The 23,380-nt window shown below is 36.9% G+C and overlaps 2 protein-coding genes across 7 annotated transcripts; both read left to right on the top strand.

The window, feature by feature from the left end:
• The first annotated feature begins 601 nt into the window (after positions 1–601).
• Positions 602–7,298, top strand: aifm4 (apoptosis inducing factor mitochondria associated 4). Of its 6 annotated transcripts, none has more exons than XM_039670391.2 (20): positions 602–759; positions 1,073–1,129; positions 1,209–1,290; positions 2,062–2,171; positions 2,417–2,526; positions 2,660–2,704; positions 2,783–2,858; positions 3,290–3,402; positions 3,955–4,041; positions 4,141–4,232; positions 4,362–4,492; positions 5,052–5,167; positions 5,253–5,324; positions 5,400–5,463; positions 5,555–5,631; positions 5,710–5,827; positions 6,494–6,592; positions 6,690–6,765; positions 6,870–6,974; positions 7,109–7,298. In XM_039670391.2, exons 3-20 carry the CDS (start codon positions 1,223–1,225, stop codon positions 7,140–7,142), a joined length of 1,593 nt encoding a protein of 530 aa, XP_039526325.2. In that variant the 5' UTR covers positions 602–759; positions 1,073–1,129; positions 1,209–1,222; the 3' UTR covers positions 7,143–7,298. The 6 variants fall into 6 exon arrangements, with proteins under 6 accessions (XP_039526325.2, XP_039526328.2, XP_039526329.2 ...); XM_039670392.2 differs by having other exon boundaries at positions 623–759; positions 1,033–1,129; XM_089121213.1 differs by lacking the exon at positions 602–759 and adding an exon at positions 809–899.
• Positions 7,299–7,964: 666 nt separating this feature from the next.
• On the top strand, positions 7,965–20,968 carry pak4 (p21 protein (Cdc42/Rac)-activated kinase 4). The gene is made up of 10 exons (XM_039670833.2): positions 7,965–8,141; positions 14,380–14,601; positions 15,266–15,480; positions 15,596–16,028; positions 16,350–16,805; positions 17,033–17,166; positions 17,928–18,054; positions 19,856–19,981; positions 20,071–20,205; positions 20,279–20,968. Exons 2-10 carry the CDS (start codon positions 14,401–14,403, stop codon positions 20,432–20,434), a joined length of 1,983 nt encoding a protein of 660 aa, XP_039526767.2. The 5' UTR covers positions 7,965–8,141; positions 14,380–14,400; the 3' UTR covers positions 20,435–20,968.
• Positions 20,969–23,380: the final 2,412 nt, after the last annotated feature.

Below are 23,380 nucleotides of genomic sequence, written 5' to 3'. Positions count from 1 at the left end.
TTGAGTCTGAAAAGCGTGCTTTATTGGAGTTTAATTTCCGAAAGTCCACATGGCTAGAAGAGCAGCAGGTGTTTGTTGTTTAAATTGATGGTGTGTCGGGCGACATCTTGTGGTTCTTTTTTAATGTAAGATATGTTGTAGCTTCAATAACAGGCTATTACTACATGTCGCTGCTGAAAACATTAACAATTTAGATACAGTCAAAGTGTTAAAATGATAGCTTATAAATACGTATGAAGAAGACTTATTATCTGATTTATATAACTGCGAATAATGTAGGTCTGCTGTAGCTCCTTTTTATTTGAGCCAAGGAATGTCAATTAGGCTATAAGTTGTCTCAGTACGATGTTTTATGCTCTCACAGAAGCAACATGACGGAGTAGGCTATGTTGTGAACGAACGTCTATGCTTGGCATACTGTATTCACAAACCAGTGTTCAATATGCAATGATTCTACTATTCCTCCTTAAATATTATGGAAGTTGAATTTGCTTTTTATAACAACACATAATAATGTCAAAATGTGATGTCCATCACACCTGAAAACAGAAATCAGAAGCTAGTCAGAGTTTGCTCGTTAGTTTCGCACGCTCAGTTTGATGTTTCAGTCACGTGCGCTGATTGGCCGAGGCTGAGCTCGAGCCTGTCTGTCGCTGTCTGAGATGCTGCGTCATGATGAGGTGTCAACGATTTAACTACTTTATTCTGAATGGACTGCTAACCATTTGACTTGACTACCGGAGAATTTCGTCCAGACAGGTAAGATATTAGAAAAATGGTAGGCTAAAGTAGCTTATACGCAAGGACGACATATACTAGCAACATTTGTAATACAGACGTATCGTGTTGTCCTCCTCCTGCGTTACAAGACATTTCATCTTCAGTATTACGCGAAACCAGTGAGTGACAGCTGGTAACGTGCATTCGTTAAATAAATAATTAATAACTTTATTGCTTCTGCTCTAGCCTAAATGCTCTTGTATAATCTAGTTACCATCACTACGTATCCCTATGGTGTATCTGGTGTTACAGATAAGTGCACTTCTGAAGTTCAAGTCTCTTCCTCTCCCAGCTTTAAGGTAAACAGCGTGGAAGCTGAGGAAGACCAGGCGAGCGTTGCTGTATAAAGGTAGTAGTATAGGCTGCACAGGTTGGAAACGGAGAGTGGCAAGTTTAGTTACATTACTGATTAGTTTTTATTTCTTCAGCTGACAAACTAACAATGGAGACAAAACAGTGTGAAGAGATCACGGAGATGGTGTGTTTAGAGTCAGATCTGCTGGATGGACAGTAAGCGATGTGATCCAAACATGTTACAGCAGCATATCATTTGTAGTAAATAAATAGGCTTAATTGAGTTATTTCCTACTTTATAGTATTACTATAATGATTATTTGAAATTCAAGAAATAATTACGATTTAAGTTTTGTTGTTGAAAGAAGTCTTTTATGCTCACCAAGCATTTATTTTATGGAAAATACAGTCAATCAGTAAAATTATGAAATATTATAACAATTTAAAATAACTGTTTTCTATTTTCAATATGCTGATTTTCTGCTCAAGAAAATTTCTTATCAGTATAGATATTAAAAGAAGTTGTGAATGTAAGATATAAATTAATACTTTTATTTAACATGCATTACATTAATGGTAAAGGTATTTATAATGTTACAAAATGTTTCCAAAACGTGTTTTTCAACACAAAAGATAACCTTTATAATATATCATAATAATAATAATATATATAATATAATAATAATATATAAGAATATATCCTGCTCTAAATTAGCATATTGCAATGAAGACACTGAAGACTGGAGTAATGGCTGCTGAAAATTCAACTTTGCCATCGCAGGAATTAATTAAAATAGATTAAAATAGAAAACAGTTATTATATTAGTTAATAATATTTTTATTTCGTAATAAAAAAAATGAAAATTTTCATTCCAATTTTTCAATAATGAAAAATGATTATTATTATTCCAAACTTTTGACTGCCAGTGTAAATAATTGTATTTATTTATTCATTCTGACACCATGTTACCCATGTTCGTCCTACAGAATGAAGGAGGTTGAGGTGGACCAGCAAAAAATCCTGTTGGTACGCAATAAGGGAGAATTTTCTGCTGTGGGTGGTCTGTGCACTCATTATGGCGCTCCACTTATCAAAGGTAGGGTATGGTCTCTGTTAATCACTAGACTAGGCTGACACAAACTGAGCGATAAATAACCTTGTCTTGTGTTTACTTAGAACTGTAAGTAAAATGAAAACAGGTTTTTTTTTCATTCATCATCTCGTGCCCTTTACTTGTCATTCTTATTCTGAGCTGTATCCAGTTACATTGCCTTTATTTTTTTCAAGTCTACCGTGACATTGTGTTTCCAACACATCATAAAAGTGGCTTTATTCTTGTAGGTGCATTGCTTGGAGATCGAGTTCGGTGCCCATTTCATGGGGCATGTTTCAATACTAAAACTGGAGATATTGAAGAATTTCCTGGACTGGACTCTCTGCCTACATACAAAGTATGAATATACACTGTATTTTTGTTGTGTCATGTGCCTGTTACAAATTCATATTTTATGTCGCATGCAATTTCCCATACAGTTTTATGAATTAATCCATTACTTATTTTTGTATGTCTCCTGTCCTGTTAAGGTCAAGGTAGAGGGTGGTAAAGTTTATGTAACTGCTGATGAAAAGGTTAGCACCCGTGCGATTTTAGGTCTTTTTGCTTTTGAGGAGCATTTCATGAAATGTTCTGTATTTTGTAATTCTTAGAAACTGAAGAAGCGAGTTAAGAAAATGTCCAGTAGAGTGCCTGGAGTCAGCCACACGGTTGTTCTGATTGGAGGAGGTGAGTAATAGATACTTAATCTAGACCAGGGGTCAGCCAAATAATGAACATATGTCTAAAAATGAAGAGTTCAGATGCAAAAGCCTCTAAATACCATTTGAAATTTTCTTCTTTAATGATGATTTTTATCAAACTTGCATATTTAAGTTCAGTAATTTCACTTAAATAAAAATTAATAGGTAATTATCATTGCCATTTAAGTGAAATCACTGAACTTAAATATACAAGCTTGATAAAAATGATCATTTTAGAAGAAAATTTGAAATAGCACTTAGAGGCTTTTGCATCTGAACTCTTCAAATATACATCAGTAAATAAATAAATAAATAAAATTAAAGGCAATCCTCCATGGCCTGGAAAAGTTTGTATGCCTCTTCTCCAGTCTGTCATTTTGGGAAATGCTACATTTCTATGTGTTTGTGTTTCCACAGGCCCAGCTTCATTGCAATGTGCGGAAACCCTTCGTCAGAATGATTATGAAGGGAGAATTATAATGGTTACTAAAGATGAGCAGCTGCCTCTGGATAAGACCAAGCTTAGCAAGGTTGAAATCCATGGATCATATCGTGCGTTCATGTGCTATGGTAATTATGGTAAATGCTGTAATGTGGAAATTGCACATTAACACCCCCTCATGCGGTATTTTCCACTGGGCAGCTCGTTGAATATTTTGATGCACGAGTTGGTGACATGAGATAACCTTTGACCTTTTCAAAATGGCGGAGAGCAACGCGAGAGAGTCGTGAATGGTGAAAATATGTACTATTCATGATCTAGAAAATAAATCGATAAATTGATAAATCATTTTCTTGCTTTAGCAAATGACTTAAACAAACTAAAACAGTATTAGCTAAATAACCGGTCCGGATCTCCTTCTTTTTACCACATTACGACATCAAAAGCACTTGAACGCAACACACTGATAAATACCAGTTCACAGGTGGAAAATATGATGTTTACAATAGCACGTGAACGCACCAATAGATTAAACAAAACCAGATTGTTTGATTGGCTCTCCATTGCCTTATTGAATTCATTAACCTGTGTAGTTCCTTGTTTATGAAGGAAGGTTTTGTGTGTTCATGGACTCTTGTAGGCAATGAATATTGAAATTGAAAAGGTGTTGCTACGGCAGAGTGATTTCCTTCAACACCATGGGATTGAAGTGTGGACTAAAAAAGAGGTGGGTTTCTTTTAGTTTCTTTTCATCTTCCGTTCATTATCCTGGAATCACATGCATTGTATTTATTTGTGGATATTAACAAGAATTGTCCCTCAAAAGGTAAAGTCTGTTGACACAGAGGCTAAAACATTGACTTTCAAGGATGGCACTGTCCAACACTACGACCAGCTCTTGATTTCTACAGGGGGGAGGTCAGATCATAACTTTAGATCATAACTTTTTAGATCATCCTTTTAAAAGTGCTTAAGATTAGATAAATCTCATTTGGACCTTTTATCTAAATGCAATGTATAATGGTGAATTATGTACTTTTGTTTTAGAGCCAAACCTCTGCAGTGTCCTGGTGCTGAACTAAAAAACGTGAAATTGCTGCAGAGTTTTAAGGATGCCACGGAAATCCATCACATGAGTGCAGGCAACAAGGCCGTCATCGTTGGAACTTCATTCATAGGTATACAGAAATCAATTTAAAAGTATTCTTTCACAAACACTAGGGCTGTACCCAAAAGCTTAGTCAGTTGATTTGTTGCCTCATTGCCCTGTCAGGCAATGACAGCGTTTGTGGACTACCTCACGAAACTGATTGCAGACAAAACAGTTTAATGATAGCAACAAAAGAACAAATTGAATATTTAATTAGAACAATACTAATTTCCCACTAGAAATGAAATCAAAAGTGGAAAACGTTGGTCAAAAATGTACATTTACAAACTGACCACCAACCACATATTTCAGATGCCATTTTTAGATTTTGGCTCAACTGTCACAAAATGAACACACAGGATGTTGCGATATTTAAGGCAGTGAAGGATACATCTATCCTGCCCTCAAAAATCAGGCATAGGTAGGTGTCTTACTAGACAGGATGTAACACAATCATTGGATTCAACGTGTCTTGTTGCTCTCCTGTCTCCGAATGCTGCCTGCAGAGGCAGCGTTTTTTTTTTTATCTTTCGGACGCAGCCTAAGTTAATGGCAATATTGCATTATGACTTTCAATTATCAATCAGGAATGGAGGTAGCAGCTTATCTGTCTGACAAGGCAGCCAGCGTCACTGTTATTGGGAGCAGTAAGTTTCCTTTCCAGTCTTCACTGGGTCCAGATATCGGGAAAATGACAATGCAGGTCAGAGAATATTGTGATATTTTTCTTTCATTTTTGGTTTACTGCTTTTGGCTATCTATCGCAAGTGATACATAATCTGTTAAAGATGCTGGAAGAGAAAAACGTGAAGTTCTGCACAAGTAATGGTGTGGCTGAAATTCGGGGTGAAAATGGAAAGGTACTGTAAGCACAATACTAAACAATCGTGGAACTGATGTCAGTGCATTGTAAAAAAAACAACTTATTTGTTTAGGTCAGGGAAGTTGTTCTGAAAAATGGCGAAGTCCTTCCAGCGGATATTGTAATTGTGGGCATTGGTATGTACCAAAACAATTTTGTCATAGCAGTTTTGTTGTTGTCACTGAAAAGCTGTTTATTGCTAACATTTACATTCATATCCTTTCAAAGGTGTCATTCCCAACTCTGATTTCCTAAAGAGAACATCAGTGGAAATTGATTCACGCAATGCTGTTGTTGTTGACAAGGTAACTGTCTTCATATCACATTGAACAAACATTTTACTTAACAAATAGAGTAGTTTTTATGACATCTGTGTTTTTCAGTTCATGAAAACCAACATTCCTGATGTCTTTGCTGCTGGAGATGTGGTGTCTTTTCCACTTCCTTTGGTCGGACATAAGAGAGTCAATATTGGACATTGGCAATTGGCGCAAGCTCACGGTACCAGCTGATATAATAATACGATTTTGAATATTCAAAAATAGACTACCATTCAAAAGTCTGGTGTCAGTCAATTTTTTTATTTTTTTTTAAAGAAATAATACAGCAAGGACACATTTCTTTTAGCAAGGCACATACAAAAATATTGTTCCCAGCAAACGTTCTTTTTTGGTTCCCAAAAAAATAACCTCATGGGACCATTCGGGAACGTTAGGGGAACGTTCTGTGTTTGCTGGGTTACCAAACATTTCTATTTAAAATAAATGCTTTTTTTTTTTAACTTTCTCAAATCAAAAAATCAAAGAATCAAAGAATACTGAAACCATTATCATGGTTTCAAGAATAAAATATTAAGCAGCACAACTGTTTACAACATCAATAATAAGAAGAGATTTTCTTGAGCAGCAAATGAGCATATTAGAATGATTTCTGAAGGATCATGTGACACTGAAGACTGGAGTAATGACGCTGAAAATTCAGCTTTACTTTCACGGGAAATAATTACATGTTAAAATATATTAAAATAGAAGCAGCTATTAGAAATCATAATAATATTTCACAACAATGCTATTTTTTACTGTATTTTTGCAACTTTGGTGAGAAACAAAAAATTGAAGGCTCGTATTTGTGGTAATGTGTAAAATATGTGGCCGTGGTCTTCTACAGGAAGAATAGCTGGTTTAAGCATGCTGAATCAACAGGTTGCGATTAATACTGTGCCATATTTCTGGACCATGCTGTTAGGCAAAAGCATCCGATATACAGGTGACCATTCCAAGATAAATCTCCCTTCTCTAAGGAAATATGATATTTCAACACATGAATAAATAAATTTGAACTTAATCTATTTTTATTCCACCAGGCTATGGAGAAGGATACACTGACATTGTTTTTAAAGGAAGTACTAAGGAAAGAAAATTCTTGGCATTTTATATCAAGTAAGCTGATGATAGCAAATGAAGAAACCTTAAAAGTTCTTCAAATCTTTATGCCTTGAAATTAGGATTTCTCTCCGTTCATCGCTGTTTATTTCATAATCCAGAGATGAAGAAGTTGTTGCAGCTGCCAGCTTGAACTATGACCCTGCGGTCGCGAGGTTGGCGGAAAAGTTATTGATGGGGAAGAGGATCACTAAGACTCAGGCACAGTAAGTAACCCTCAATTAATTGCATCCATGTGCCAGAGCTATGAATTAAAGCGGTTATTGAATGTTTTTGCATGCATACAAGTGAAACCTGTTTAGGGGATATACATAAGACAGGATTTTCTCTGCTTTCACAGATCTGATGACCTCAGCTGGTTGCAGCTCCCATGAAAGCGCTTTGGCAACACTTTCCTCCATGACTATATTGATTAAAGTTTGTCCGTCTATCATTTTATTTGATTTTCTTACCTATAGCTAATCTTCAGTAACAAAGACTGTACTTTTTGTCTTCCCCTTGGAAGGAATAAAACATTTTTGGTACAGTTATTCTTAGAATCATTTTTTACATTGTAGGTAATTTTGGATCCCCTGGGGAAAACATACGTATAAATCATACTAAATAATGTTTTGTTTTTGTTTAGGGGTTGGGTTAAGGTTTTGGGATAGAATATACAGTTTGTACATTATTAAAAATCAGTGTCTATGGAAAGTCCCCTTAAACGTAAAATTTAAAACCAGTGTATGTGTGTGTGTGTGATGCACATTAAACAAATTTTCAAAGCAGATCATTTGTTGTTAAGTTTCAAAGAATGGTGATACATTGCAACATCAGAAAAGGACAGATAATGGATATTGTGTGTCCACAGCTGTGGCTGTGGTCCATGGCTGTGTCCACACTAAAGATTTAGCCTACATCTAATGAAGTGTCACAAATTATGTTTCTATTTGGTTTTAATACACTTGAGTACTAATATTGCTAGGGAAGTAAGGTAAAAATTTTAATTCATCATACTGCATTATTGTATCACTCTTAATACTCATTTTAAACGTAAATATTTAGATTTCTTATTAATTAGTATGCTACACGTTCAATTATAGCAGACTTTTTAATACAATGAAAAGTTAAAGAACATAAATACAAATGTTCGACTGAAATGTTTAATGTGGCATGATGATAACACTGTGGCTGTGACATGCTGGGGCCAGCGGTGGTCAGTTCCCCGGATGAAGGTTCGGCGTGAATATGGCGCAGAGAGCACGAGCAGCGCGCTCGTGAGGGCTTCAGTGAGACTGATACGCGCACTTAGCCCGCTGAAGCTAACTTTACTCTCAAGAAACTTAACCGACCATATGAAGTTTATTTTTCAGCGAACACTGTTCTCACCACAGGTAGGACTTTTAAAACACGATTTGTATTACAAACGAGAGTCGTTTGTTTGCCATCGCAGTTTGTTTTGTTTGTCAGCCTGTAGTTTCGGTGAGTTTGTTCGTCGTGCTAATTTAGCTAATTCCTCACAGCTAGCTAAGTAGCTTGGTCTACCGAGTGTCAAAACATTACTTAAAGTGATAAAAGATACTAACTAGAAATTTACCCCCGTTTCTAATACCACTGAAGTTTGTATCTATGTTGTCAGTTATAGATTGGGAATGAGTTACAATAGTCTGTAAATAAAGCCATCATTTCAGACCTACTTTTCACTCAAGGTTCGGATCAGAGATAGATTTGTGAGCTTCTCCTGAATTGCTATCTGGATACGAATAAATGGGTCGTTATATTACTGTCAGAAGGACTTGTAAACTACTTGTAAGTTTGACTAAAGTGTTTTCTCGTTGCTGGTTGTCCAGCTAGTGACATACAGTAAATAACACAAATGAATTTGACTCGTTGTTCTGTTAGAGCTTCTTAATCCCTATAATGTGGGAGCGATGCCTTACGTATGATGCTGACACGATCCATACAGTAACTAAGCTAACAAAGTTCACACTACTAACGATTCTTCCGAATGTAAATTATAGCAATTTGTACAATTTTAGTAGTGCAATGTTTGGTATCGATGGTTTTGAGTGGGCAGTGTATGGTTTCAGCTGTAGTATCGATTCTAGTCTGTATTTCTCAAAAGCATCGTAGCTAAGTTGATACTAGAGACTAATGGTGACTGGTTGATTTAGTGTATGAATCGCATCATGAGTCATTGTTTACGTAATTTAAAAGAGAAATTCCTCTTCTTTTAAAATCGGATGTAAAGCAATTTTTAATCAATCAACATATTCAGTATGCCCAACTTGTTTGACCTTTTTTTAATTGAACAGTTTATTTAAACTTTAAGACAAAATAAAACATGCATGTGTGTTGATTTGTATCATACCAGGCTTTAATGTCCATTAAAGACAAAATATGATATACCCTAGTGATAATATTGAGCTCTCATCTTCAGAAGACCTGTTTTATTCAGAGGCCCAAACTGAGAGGAAATTCTGATGGCTCACAAGTCATTTAAATCTTAAATAGTACAGCAGACTACTTGCATTAAATTAATGTCACTAACAGTTATTATCAGTCACTTGATATCTCCCAATAATAATGAGATTAAAGACTAATGATATTTGAAAAGCTTGCTTAGTTTTATTCTCATGATGTAAAGTATTTCTCTCTTGACCTATAGCTAACAATATTTTTTGTTTAATTAAAAAAAAAATCACTAAAGATTGCACAATAAAAAGACACGTGTACCATAAACTGAAGGTAAACACATTTCCATTATACTAAAAGGACTTCACTTTAACTAAAAAGTATTTACCACAATCACAGGGAAGTGTAAAAAAGTGACTGTTTTTTCTGCAAAGTTTTGATCATGTTTATGGGCCTTAGAAATTGATATTTTTAGTCTATCTGTGCTTTTATAATTATGTGTGCAACATGAAATATAATTGGAATGCTGCCTTTGTATTTGTGATGATGAACTACTATACAGAGTGATATAACACACTCTCACAAGTTACTCAATAGGTAGTGGGGTTGTCGTTCAGAATCTCTTGTGTCTTTTTCGAACCTTCCTATGTTCCTCGTTGGTGGTAGTTTCACTTTCTTTGTTCCTGTACTTGTGTCCAGCAGCCGTGAGTTTGCGGGGATATGTCTGCTTCGAGGAGGTGTGATGGGAGATTCAGTCAGGGGTGCAGTCTGTACCGGGCACTCCAAACATTCCTTAAATACTTCAGTGCTGGACAGGGTCACTCATAATGTGCAATGTGGAATCTCTCATGCTACCACTTACTTTAGGCCAGCGTTTGACTTTTGCTCATTAAGTTCTAAATGAAAGAATAAAAGTGAAACCCTAAATGCTGCTTTTGAAAGACAAAGTGTGCTGTTAAATGTAATATCCTATCCTGCTTAATCAGTATAGGTTTAAACGTTCAGTTTTCCGATTGTATTGCTTCTCAATGACTGACTCGATTTTTAAATGAATCTGATCATTTTTAATGAAAACGGGTTGAATGAGACTGTCCCTTCTTCTGGCTTGAGAGGCAATTTTTCAGTTTCCTGTGTTTCTTTGTCTAGACTCTAGAGCTCTGATATGAATTTCAGGTCTGCCCCATGGAAATTGCTGTATTACCTTGTCACAATCGATTGTGCAACCATTAGTGATTTTCTTCAGTAACCAATGTGTGGACAACTTTTTTAAATTATTGTTCTATTTCTTCTGTTTTGTTGCATAAGTAATTTTTCAAAGAATGTTTTTTGTATTTGATTGAATTATCAGGGTAAAACAAATATACATTACTGTTCAATAGGTTGCTGTCGTTAAGAGTTTTGAAAGAAGGCAGTGGTTATTTTATCAAAGGTACAGCAAAAACAACAATAGTGAGAAGTTATTATTAATTAAAACAACTTTTTTTATTTTTTAATATTGGTATTCTGTGAATCTTTACTTGCCTCATAATTCATAAAAATTATCACATTCCATTTATTTCTTAAAAAAAGTATTCATCCATGTCCATTTCATTGTCCATTGCTCTAGTCTTCAGTGTCAAATGATCCTTTGAAATAATCCTTTGAAATAATTTTAATATGCTGATGAATGGTACTCAAGAAACAGTTGTGCTGCCTGCTTCCTTTTCTTTTGTGGAGAGACTGAGCATTTATTTTAAATATAATCTTTTATAAGATTATAAAAGTATTTAGCTGTCACTTACTCCCTTTTTAAAAAAAAAAAATATAAATAATAATCTGTTTGACCCAAAACTATTAGTTCGAATAATGTATATAAGCCATAAAGCAAAAGCTTTTTAATAAAGTATCCAGTGGCAGCCAATAAAGCTGCATCATATAAGGCTATTCTCAACTTTTTTGGGTGTATTAGCTGTTTGTTTCATTGGACAATGTGTTATTGTGACAAGAAGAGAATACAATTTTACACAGTAGGAAAGGAACAATATTTTCTAATGTTTTAAAATTACAGTTTTCAGCATTTTATTTACTAGTTCTTTTGGTTTGTATTTCATGGATTAAATAATCAAGGATGCTTTGTGACTGAGTTGAATCTATTGTTGCACGCAAGTTGTTCAGTAGTGCACTGCATTACCTAATTACCCATCAGCTGCAAACTGATGCCACTCTCCAACTTGCATGTGTGTTTTGTGAGTCGAGTCCCTGTACCGAACACTGTACTGTTGTCTTTGGTGAGATGATGTGTAATCCGTTCCATCAGAAAGCCCTCTATCAAGCTCTGACCTGCAGTCACGTTCACATAAAGACTTTGTGTATGTAGCACATGCAAAGCATTGTGGAACATTATCACATTGGAGTGAGGCTACTGCTTTTAGTGCTGCACAATGACTGAATAACAAATAACGGTTGTTGGCCAACAAGAAAAACACTGTTGTTTTTGTTGCATTATACATGCATTACCTGGAATATTCAAAAGGAGACTCAGTGTTTTGTTTCTGATGAATGACCTGAAACATAAAAAGACCCATGTCTATTCAAAGTTTTTAATATGTGTGTGAAATTAAGTTTTTGCCTGCAAATTGTGGAGCGTTGTTGGGAAATCTTTGTTTAAAACAAGCAACATTGACATTGCATTGCTCTTCTTGTTTTAATCACAGCATTTTAGTGGACAGAAGCAGCAGGTTCTGTAAACACTGGGTTGGTCTGATAAGGAGACCTAATGACAGAGTTTAGTTCCAAGGTCAAGCTGTTTTTGCAGTGCTCTGTACTGGGCTTGGAAAAACAAACACCGCAGGCCTGTTTCTGCTAAGCTAGCTTGCAAACTTTTACAAAGATATCAGCCTAATTGAATTGAATTGTTTCCCCAACTCTTTAGGCCGTTTTGAGGAGTCAGTATCTCTCCTTATTAAAAGCCAATCCGCAGAGACAGTGTTCCTGGCCAGGGCTCGTCTCAAGAGCATTGACCACAGAGACGTCTTTCTCACTGTTCACCAGTGCATAATGGTATGTGTCTGGAATGCCAGACTCAACCAGGAAGTGTTTGACTGTTCGAGTTTGACTGCTTTACACTTTTTAATGTCAGACACAAAGCTTGATTGATAGTGCTCTTTTGTAAACATTTCAAACCTTGTTTTGTGGGCTGATGTGGGCAGGAAGTGTTTATGGAAAATGATTAATTTACACTTATTGTGTTAGTATTGTAATGCATTTGTATTTCTGTGTCATGTGTGAAGCAGCTGTACATGTAGATCTCTGCTAGAGAACCTGCTCCTGTCACTCATGACTGATTCTCACCTGTTCCAAAGAAACGATCTCACAGGTGCAAGTTAACAGCCTCAGTTTTTCTGTGTAGCATGTAATCGTAAGCTCAGCTGGGTTTGAAATTGCTTCCTTTTTCCCTTAGTATTGACACGACTATAGTGTTCTACATTTGTTTTGCTAGCTCATCTAAATGCAAATGTTTTTTCTTTCTTGACTCATACCGTACTGTTAACGTATTTGCTTCATGATTCAAGTAGTCTGTTATTATCTGTAGTTAACATACTTGTCTGTCAAAGGACTACTTACACTGAGCTTCATGACGCCCTTCCATTTTGAAATGGCTCACAAGGTGATATGAGGTTTTAACTCTTTTGTTTCCGGTTATGCACATTCAATGTGCTGTCACCTAGCTGACTAAACGCAAACCTCTACAATGCGAGTAAATCTTCACTCTGGGTTACTAAATAATGTCTATCATTAGCCATTGGCTAATAAATTCTTAGATTGTACTTGCCGCCAATGTGCGTTAGAGGCCAATTAAAAATTTAGCATAGATGTATTTTCACTTGCTGACTGAACACTGACTGAGCACATGAGTTTTGCTCTCTGTCGAGTGATCTGTACTTTTTCAATTCAGCCCAATGGATGTGCTGTGTACCTGTAAACTCTAATGTGAAGGTGCCTGACTTGCTGTCACTGACATTACGTCTCGCACACGAAGAGAGAGTGAGAGTCTTACATGCCACGCAGAATCAACATGCTTCATGTTCGCTAATATCAATACTACAAGGATACACGTCACTTTGTTGTATTTTTCTGTCAAAACAACAGCGTTCATTTGGAATTATTCAGCTTTTAAGAAAAAGCAGAAGATATGTTGGTTTCTCTGGTGTTGGGTGGAACTTATGTGCAAACACCAACTTGCTCCAAGAGGTACATTTTAAGTTGCTATAAGCATGAGTTATAAGTAATAAGTTGCTAGGATGAGTGACACAGTTGCTCATCAAAAATGTCAAATGAGTTATGACTGCTCATCGCTATTTGTAAATTGATGTTTCCTCTGTAGTGCTTGTGCACGCTTTCTTCCTCTAGTGAATATATATATATATATATATATATATATCTACTTCTGGAAACTATTTTGAATACTTTCCAGTTCTGCAACTTTTGAGTTCTTCACTCGCTCTGAATGTTTTTATTACCCTCAATGTTGGAAACAGCACTTCATAAAACATTCACATGGATTCTAAGACTCCTGAAGCTGTGACCTCATGGCCCAGCTGACATTGTCTCAAAAGATCAGGTTGCACTTCAAATGCTTCACTCTTTTGAAAAATGCCTCTTGCTGCTGCATCGTCCCAGGAAGCAGCATAGTTTTCCCAGGCTCAGCCTGTCAGGTGTAGGAGGGGGTTTCGGCCCAATCATATCAGAGCCCAGTATTTGGATTCTGGGAGTGTCTCTGATTCCCATGGAGAGAATGGGCAGGGCAAAAGTGAGAAAAGGGAAAGCATGGAGAGCTGGACTGCTTTGTTTTGTACTGCATAAAGAGACTGTTGTTGAAATGCTCGGAAAGGTGAAGTGAGAGAGCTGACATTTTAAAATGAACAGCTGACTATGTGTCTCTCCCTGTGTTTTGTGAATGAACTTGCTATCAGTTTATTTCTTAATATGTACAGTACACTACTGCTGAAAAGTTTGGATTTGTTTTTATGAATGGAAAAAAACAGCTTTATTAAAATAGATTTTGAATTATGTAATGCCGTTACTGTCTAAAAAACAAACAAATTCATGCTATACTGTATAAAAGTATTAATTTGTCATTATTTTATCACCCCAAAACTTTTGAACGGTGGTGTATGACCACTGAGGTTTCGCTGAACGATTTAGCAGATAATTATTTTTGTCTTTCCCTGGTTCTAGGTCTGATGGTCTACTGCAGCCATGTTCAGCAAGAAGAAAAAGCAACGTGTCCAGATCTCGGCACCCTCCAACTTTGAGCATCGTGTCCACACTGATTTTGATGAGCATGAGCAGAAGTTCGTGGGACTTCCGCGCCAATGGCAGAGCCTCATTGAGGACACGGCCAAGAGGCCCAAACCCTTCATCGACGCCACAGTCATCACTACTGTAGAGCCACGCAAGGTCAGAGGGAGGGAGTCTGCTGTGTGTTTGGTTTAGGTTTTGATTTAAGCTTTGTAGTTTTTGTATGTTACAATCGATGAGGTAAAGTACTAAGTTTTGGATTTACTAAAGGTAATTTATTTAATAATGATTCTTGGGGATGTTTACAAGTAGGGTTGGGAATCTTGGAAACTGATTTAAAAAAAAATGGAACTTGTTCCACTTTTTGACTTAAAGAATTGGTGTGACCTTGAAAAAAGTAAACCAAATACTAGGGATCTGATACCTATACTTCCTTTCTTTTTTTGGACTTGCCTATACACCATACCTATACCTGTATGTTCATTGGATTTGTAATTTTTTTTTTAAATATTGGTTAGAGAATCCGAAAGAATATAAATCAAATTAGTTGGCTTAAGTTTTTAAAAAATATATATTTTCTTATGCCTAATTATCCCTTTTAAAATGTACTTTAGGAGCTTCTGTTACTTTCAGTGTTCATTTTATTACTTCATATCATAAGTTATTTTATTTATTGAGTATTGGAATGTCTTTATTTCAGTGTGAAAATTGAATCTATATTTTTGACAATACTAATGTGTGTGTGTATGTATTTTGTTATCTTTTGCCTTTTCCCTTTTATCTATTCTCCATAAATCCCTCATAACCTGTTTGTATTGCACAGGCAATCGTGCGGGGTCGCAAGATCGGTGATGATGGCTCTCTCACGTGGCTCCTGGATGAGTTTGACACCATGTCGGTGATCCGCTCAAACTCTCTGCGGAGAGGCAGTCCACCACCACCACCACGCAGAGACTCCGGATCATCAATAGGAGGCCACGAGAATGGCGATTACCCCCAATACAGACATCCTGATCGCTATGGAGACAGCAAAGAGAGGTGCACAACCGACATCTCTTACTTTAAAATAAAATTACGGTTTCCAGTGACTATCATGGAAATATTGACAGTGAGGCTGATTTTTTTTTTTTTTTTTTTTAAATTGTCCATGTAGGGAGAAACCACGTCAGGAGCACCCAAGTGCTGATCCCAGACAGTCTCAGCGACCAGCCCGTTCATCCAGAGAGGACAGCAGACCTCACCAGCAGCCTCGCGGTCAGGAGCCCAACAGACACAAAGAGCCTGACTGGTCAGGAGGGCCAGCTCCACCGCCCCAGCACAGAGAACGAGACCGAGAACCACGTGGTCATCATGATCAGGTTGTAAGGAGAGAGGGGGCCAATGATAAGAGGCCCAAATCCAGCTACACTGGAAGGGACAGTAGCCCACAGACTCCCCGTGAGAAGAGACCACTGTCTGGGCCAAATATCCGCACCCCTAACCTACCTGTTACAGAGGGAGTAATAAAGACTGCACAGCAGACTGGCCGGCCTTTCAACACATACCCACGTGCTGAAAGTGACTCTGGAAGAAGCCCCAGCGGTCAGGTACACAGAAATAAAACTAAATATACTACTATGTTTCTAGAATATGAACAATTATAGATGTTTTTTGTAGGGCTGTGCTGCGTGTATTTTATAAAATATATCTATATGATATAGAAATGAAATGAAAAAAAAAAATCAAATATAAAATAACTGGATAGTCTTTATTGTATAAATGAAATTCAGATCATTGACATTGTGTCCTTTGTTCTTGGACACCTTTAGGTTTATTAGGCTGCTGTCAGTTATGAGCTTATGCACAGATCCAATGTACTGTTACACAACATAATAATATATAAATTCTCATTCATCCCTGTTTTGCAGGATTTAAAACCAGCCAAATCTCATGAACCTTCCCACCACAACGACCACCCTACTGGGGCTGTCCGGGGAGGCAGTAGTGGCAGTAAAACTACTTCTCAGGGGCAGCACAGAGCAGAGCCCCAGCATCACGCCTCCCACCCAGCCTTAGGCCCTGAGCCTCCTCACAACCAGCAGATTCCCCCGGCACCAAAACCATCCGCCCCGACTGCACCACCCCAGCAGGCGCGCTCACCTCAGAGGGAGCCACAGCGGGTCTCCCACGAACAGTTCCGTGCTGCTCTACAGATGGTGGTTGACCCCGGGGACCCACGCACTTATCTGGACCACTACATCAAGATTGGGGAAGGTTCCACTGGCATTGTTTGTATTGCTACAGTGAAGACCACCGGCAAGCTGGTGGCTGTGAAGAAGATGGATCTACGAAAACAGCAGCGACGAGAATTGCTGTTTAACGAGGTGGGTGCAATCCACACGAGATTACTGTGTTATAATTGGTTGTTTAGATTGTGTGATATGCTGCACATAGGAGCTGAAAATTCTTCTTCAGCAAACACTTTTTGTAGATTGTACATAAAGACATTGTGAAAATTATTATTGCTGGTGGATTCTCCTCCGTTTCTTTCCTTAGCCACTTAATTTTTTTAATATAAACTTGTCTGCTTGCTGTGTTTCTTGTTTCTAAGGTGGTGATCATGCGGGACTATCACCATGAGAACGTGGTGGAGATGTACAACAGTTACTTAGTGGGCGATGAGCTCTGGGTTGTCATGGAGTTCCTTGAGGGTGGAGCTTTAACTGACATAGTCACACATACCAGGCAAGTATTTCTCAGAAGTCAAATCACTAATTGATTTTCTGTCATGCTCTTAATCGCACACATTTTTAGATTCTGTTTAAAACAATTCATGGTTCTATTAGTTTTAAATTCTTTGTTTTTTTTATTTTGCTGTATTTTCAAATTCTGTTTGAAATTAATTGTTAAATTTTGTGTCGTTTTTTAATTTTTTTATTTTATTGCAGCATGCCTATTAAGCCACCAAGATGAAAATATGATAAAGTATGAAAAAGACCACAAATATTTAGGAAATAAATAATTCTATTGGCTTTGTGACAGAATTTAAAAAAATATATATTATACATTTTTTAATACAATTATTATTAAATATACGAATATATGAAATACATTTAGTGTACATTAATAGCTGTTCACCTGTTACTGGGTAATAATTCAGAACCACCAGGTGGCAGAGTATCACAGCAGTCCAGTGTTGTCATTCAGCCTTATGATCATTTGTGACCCTAGATCACAGAACCAGTCAGCACAGGTATATTTGTGGCAATAGCCAACAATGCATTGTATTGGGTCAAAATTATTGATTTTTCTTTTATGCCAACAATCCTTAGGATATTAAGTAGAGATCATGTTCCATGAAGATTTTGTATATTTCATACCATGAATTTATACGTTTACATGGTTTATATAAATATTTGGTTTTGTCATCCAGGGTCACATTTTATCAGCTTTAAAGATTTCATTCAATGTTTAACATTTCAGTTATGTTATTTGACTGACTTCAGGATGAATGAGGAGCAGATCGCCACTGTGTGTCTGTCTGTTTTGAAAGCGCTCTCGGTCCTTCACTCCCAGGGAGTCATTCACAGAGACATTAAGAGTGATTCTATTCTTCTCACCCATGATGGCAGAGTAAGTCCCTCACAGCTCTTCAATGAAAATTCAATTACGTCAGATGATAACAAGTTCTTTGGCCCTATTGTATTCAGTTGGGGTAGATGAGCTGAAGCCTTACATGACATGTTATGACTTGTTATGAGATCAGAAAACTGTCCTACTCGCTGTCATTGTTTTGTTGTTTTCTGAGAACCTTGGTTGATCTTTAAACAGGTTCTTGACAGACCTGTTTGTTCTTTTGTGTTCTCAGACCAGCATGTCTTCTCTTGAGATGAACGGATGACCTAAATATGCTAAAAAGGGCTTGGTAAAAAAGATTTCTCGATTTTAATCGATTCTCATTTTTACGAACCAAAATCGATTCTTAAATCCTATCCAATAAATTGCAATAATCTTCGTGCTTTGTTACTGTTGATAACGTTTTGGCGCTGTGGCGTGAGATCGCTCAAGAGAAGCAGCAGCACATGATCTTCTCTTCTGCCTTTATAATACCAGTTACAGCGTGAAATAAACATGAATGAGCAACCGAAAGTGAGTTAGATAGTAAAGATACAGATACAGTACAACTTATCGAAATCCATATCATGTCATATGGAATCACTCAATCGGTATTCCAACCGTGGAAAGACGTCAGTAAAACTAATAAAAATCTGTTAACTTTTACCTTCAATATTATAGTTGGCTAATGAAGCCTAGTAGGCTACTACTGACTCCAATTTACAGCATTAGTTGTTTTCCTTGAGAAAATTTGCCATGTATTGTACCTGATATACAAATTAATCAATATTTAATGCAATTGAATTGCAAGCTTGTGAATCGAAATCAAAAATTTGTCAATACCCAGCCCTACTTAAATGTGCCATTTAAGTCAGCAAAGTAAATTGTTGACAGAGTACCAAAACCTCAAGAACATTTCCGTCATTTATGTATTTAAGAGCTCTCAAATAGACCCTGGTTTTAAAAGACCATCCCTTGTGATGCACATTTTTCTTTTTCTTTTTTTTTAGCTACATGCTTGTCATTGCATTCACAGAAATCTAATTCTGCAATATCCGGCCATGTATTTTTGATGGCCCTGCAATAGGCAGTGGTTTGTTAAACAGGGTCTGTTTCATTGTGTCTGTGGTTGAAATAGACGGAAGTTCTTTAAGCCACCCTCAGCTGTTTCTCGGCAGTGGCTGATTGCCTGTGTGTGTCTTTGACCTTACATGTTTCATTTCCTCTTGCAAGTGTCTGACGCTGCTTCTCATGCATTGCCAAAGGGCATAGTTTTTTGTGTATTTAGTCAAGCAATGCATTGCAGAAGCTTTCACAGAAAATTTGGAAACTTGGAAAGCTTATTTTTTAAATACTATTATTTGTGATGCAAACAGGGCTTTTTTTTCCCTTTCACATGCTCGTTTGCGGTGTAATTTGATGCAACAGTGAATATTTTAGAGCACATGATCTTAATTAAAAATATTCAAGCCACCAGTGCATAATTCACACATTTATAAATGTTGTTGATGTATATAAATATGTACTTGTGCAAGTGATCTGTGAAGAGCGCTGTTGGTAAATTGTATAATAGACATGGTGAATTATAAAATTTCATGTTATTTTTGTAGATGACTGACGTAGATTACTTTTGTCATGATGCAAACAGGTTTTGCTCAGATACTTAAAAAGAGGAGTAATTAACTATAGATCCATAATAATAATAATAATAATAGTTCCATCTCAGCAAATGAAGAAGCTAGCCTAAATGATAGTCTCCATTTATTCTGGCAGGTAATATAACTTCCTCTCTTTCTTTTGGTTTTATCCCTATTTTCAGGTGAAGCTGTCAGACTTTGGCTTTTGTGCCCAGGTCTCTAAAGAGGTACAGCGCAGGAAGTCTCTTGTAGGAACACCCTATTGGATGGCCCCTGAGCTTATCTCAAGACTCCCATATGGACCAGAGGCAAGTCCCATCCTCCTTTACTGTTTTCATATTATGTTGCATTACTGCTGACATTACTGCAGCTTATACAGTCAAAACTGTTTCAACAGGTGGATATTTGGTCACTTGGCATTATGGTTATTGAAATGGTAGATGGAGAGCCGCCATACTTTAATGAGCCTCCTCTCAAGGCTATGAAAATGATCCGAGACAATTTGCCACCCAAGCTCAAAAACCTTCACAAGGTAGGCCTGCAACCTCTTGCTTAAGCATGAAGGCAAAAATGTTACGCATTACAATGTTGTTCTGTATCCATAGGTCTCGCCACTTCTCAAGGGATTCTTGGACAGGATGCTTGTGCGAGATCCTGCCCAGAGGGCCACAGCTCAAGAGCTGCTAAAGCATCCCTTCCTGAGTAAAGCAGGCCCTCCCTCTTGCATTGTTCCCCTCATGAGACAAAACCGCATGAGATGAGAAGAGAAATCAGGGTGGGATCTGTCAGGCCCTCTACTGAGCTGCAGTCTGTACTCCACACACTTTAAACATCTGAAATGATTGTACAGGTCAAGAATTTTAGGAGAAAAGGCCATTGATGCTTGAGGCCTTTTTGGAACAAACATTTTTACCACTGTTTTTTTTACACCTATAGAGTACACCCCATTTGGTGACATGAAAAAGACACCATTAGATCCTTCACAGTGTTCTGCTCGAAGAGGTTTTCCTCTCTGGCTAATTTAGAAACACCAGAGTGTTCTCAGTGGTTTTATGCTTGACCTCTAAGACTGCTTTTGGGTGAACTGAGTTAAGGAGGAATGAGACATAATGAAAACAAACCACTTGCAGATTCTAATCTGCCCTCAATGTAAAGCAACAAATTGATGGATTTGTTCCAAACCTCAAGCTTTTTTTCCTGCACTTCATCTTTTGCACCAGGACCACACTACTCATTAATCCATTTGAACAGGAAAACAACTACTGAAGAAATCTTTTATTTTATAAAAAAAAAAATAATAATAATAAGACTGTAAGAAACTCTAGGCTCCTGTTACAACACTAAGCAATGGTAAACACTGGAGGTGTTTTGTTTCGGACCTTTTTTAATTTTGTTTTAATGAAAGTGGAGAGCTATATCGGTTTTGTTTTCATAGTGTGTTTTGAGTGACAGTGTGATAGTTTAAAACACTGTTCTGAGATTGAGCTGCACTCCAATATGAAGCTTCCTCCTTTGATTCATTGTTCCACTTTTTCAATATAATAAGGGGGGGGGGGGGTGTAGGGTTTTTCTTCTCTTCCAAAACTTTCACCACGGCGCCACACCACAGAGGAGTTCGAGTTGTTTTCCATGTAGGGCAGTCTGCAGGAGAATATCCTTTCATGTGTGCTTAAATCCTTCAGCTAAGTAGCTTACATCTTTGAAGACTTGTGGCCTTTCTCTGAAAGATTCGTTTGAAGGAGAGATGCTGGACTGTACCAATGTATAGTTGAGAGTTACATATGCTCTAATTCAGGAGAGCTTGTTCACAGGAAGTGGAACTTATAGATTGCGCTTGATCCCACACACTAAAGTTTAGGCCGGAATGCTCATATAATTGGTCATTTACATGACATTCAAGGATTTAAGAGAAGAGTAATGGAACAACCAAAGATGCTCTGAAATACTGGAAGTTTATAGTCCGAACATATTCCAAGCACACTACGTCACATCGCATTAAAGGGATAGTTTATCCAAAAATGAAAATTGTGATTTATTCTCCTTTTTTTTTTCTTCTGCAATGTTGTTTTGGAGCCCATCAACAGAAGTAAATGTGTGTGCAAAACAGATGAAATTATGCCATACAGGTTTGGAAGAACATAACAAATTTTTCAATTTGGGGTGAACTATCCCTTTAAGACTTAGTCACAAAGATCCAGGACCAAAGTGGTTGAAAATGCTGAAAAAAACAAACAAACTGAAAGGTGTTTAAATATTTAGTTTTGTTGTAGTGACTCCACATGAGTAAATGCACATTTGTGTGAATATCAAGATCACAGTTACATTCGGTGATTTACAAATTGTTCGAAGATGAATTGTAGATTAATCCTAGACTGAAACGGTAGCTAATGTATATATTTAGATTTTTTCGAAAAAAAAAAAATCCTTTTGCTGATGGCCTAAACTGTAACACAGCAACCATAACTCTAATTGTAGATGTGAAGGTTTGAGAAAATTAATGACAGACATAATTAATATAAAAATACTATTAGGATTTACTATTTTTTTTTTCCACCAGTAAAAGTTTTTAATTATATTTCTTTACATGCTGGGCTGCGTTACTTTTTCAGAAGGTGAAATGATGACAATCGGGCATTGAAGCAAAGTATATACACTAGCATTTAAATGTACATTCAGAAATGAATAAATAATGAAATTGAGAGAGTAGCGTTTTATAGGCTCATGTTTATCTGTGAAATATTGTAGGGATTGTAGATTGTTGCATAACATCCCCAGTGCACTGAAGCAACAGATACGTTTAGCATTTCTACAAAGAAAACAATGCCTTAATGCATGAATATCTTTAATGCATAACTGAAAATGAACAGTGGCACAATTGTGGGCAGTGGCACAATTGCTTTGTGACCAACCATGCATTCACTTTTTTATATATTATAAACCTGCAAAGTTGAATGATTATTGACTGTTTTGAGAGAGGATACCTCCTTTGACCACAAGCCTTATGTTATTGCATTGTGTAAATAGAAAAATGCTGTACTGTGAGCAAAATGGCATAATACATGATTGTCTAAAAAAAAAGACTGATCCAGCGAACGTGTTGAATTGCTTCCAGAAATTACTTCTCCTTTTTTTTGAATCTCATTCCCAGGCCCAATCAGAGTATGATCTCTTGTGTCTTGTGCGGTAAGGTAATCTGTTTTGTTTGTTCAGTTTTAAATTTTGTTCCTTAATTGGTGCTCATAAACAGTACTGCAAATGCTCTATGGAAAGGGTACATTGTATTATCACTTTGTCTCTATCTCAGATTGTCGCTGCATTAAAACTAATGGATTGCCCATGTTCTGCTGATGACTTATTTTAAGCCTAATATGTTTCTAATTAATCTTGCACTGCATTTTTTGATTTATATCATAATTTTCTCATCATGTAGATAGTTTTTTAAGAAACATTGCTTTGAAGGTGAAATAGAAGCATGAACTTTGTGTCCTCACTGGCATTCTGACATCATCTTGATGTTGCCCCATATCTGACGGAGTAACTTTGGACTAATGTGTTAAAATCATCTTCAACATCCTTTTGGAACTGCTACTGACAGGCCTGCATTTTTGTGACATGTAAAATGGTTCTGTTCATATTGGTTCTGTTGTTTTCTCTTTATTGTTATAATGTCATGTTTGGTGGTCAACCAATGTCAGAGTTCCCTTTAT

The sequence above is a fragment of the Pimephales promelas genome, chromosome 16, assembly GCF_988280905.1.
Source record: "Pimephales promelas chromosome 16, fPimPro1.hap1.1, whole genome shotgun sequence".
Taxonomy (NCBI): Eukaryota; Metazoa; Chordata; class Actinopteri; order Cypriniformes; family Leuciscidae; genus Pimephales; species Pimephales promelas.
The sequence above is the reverse complement of the archived record's forward strand: the minus strand, read 5'-3'. Positions and strand labels throughout refer to the sequence as shown.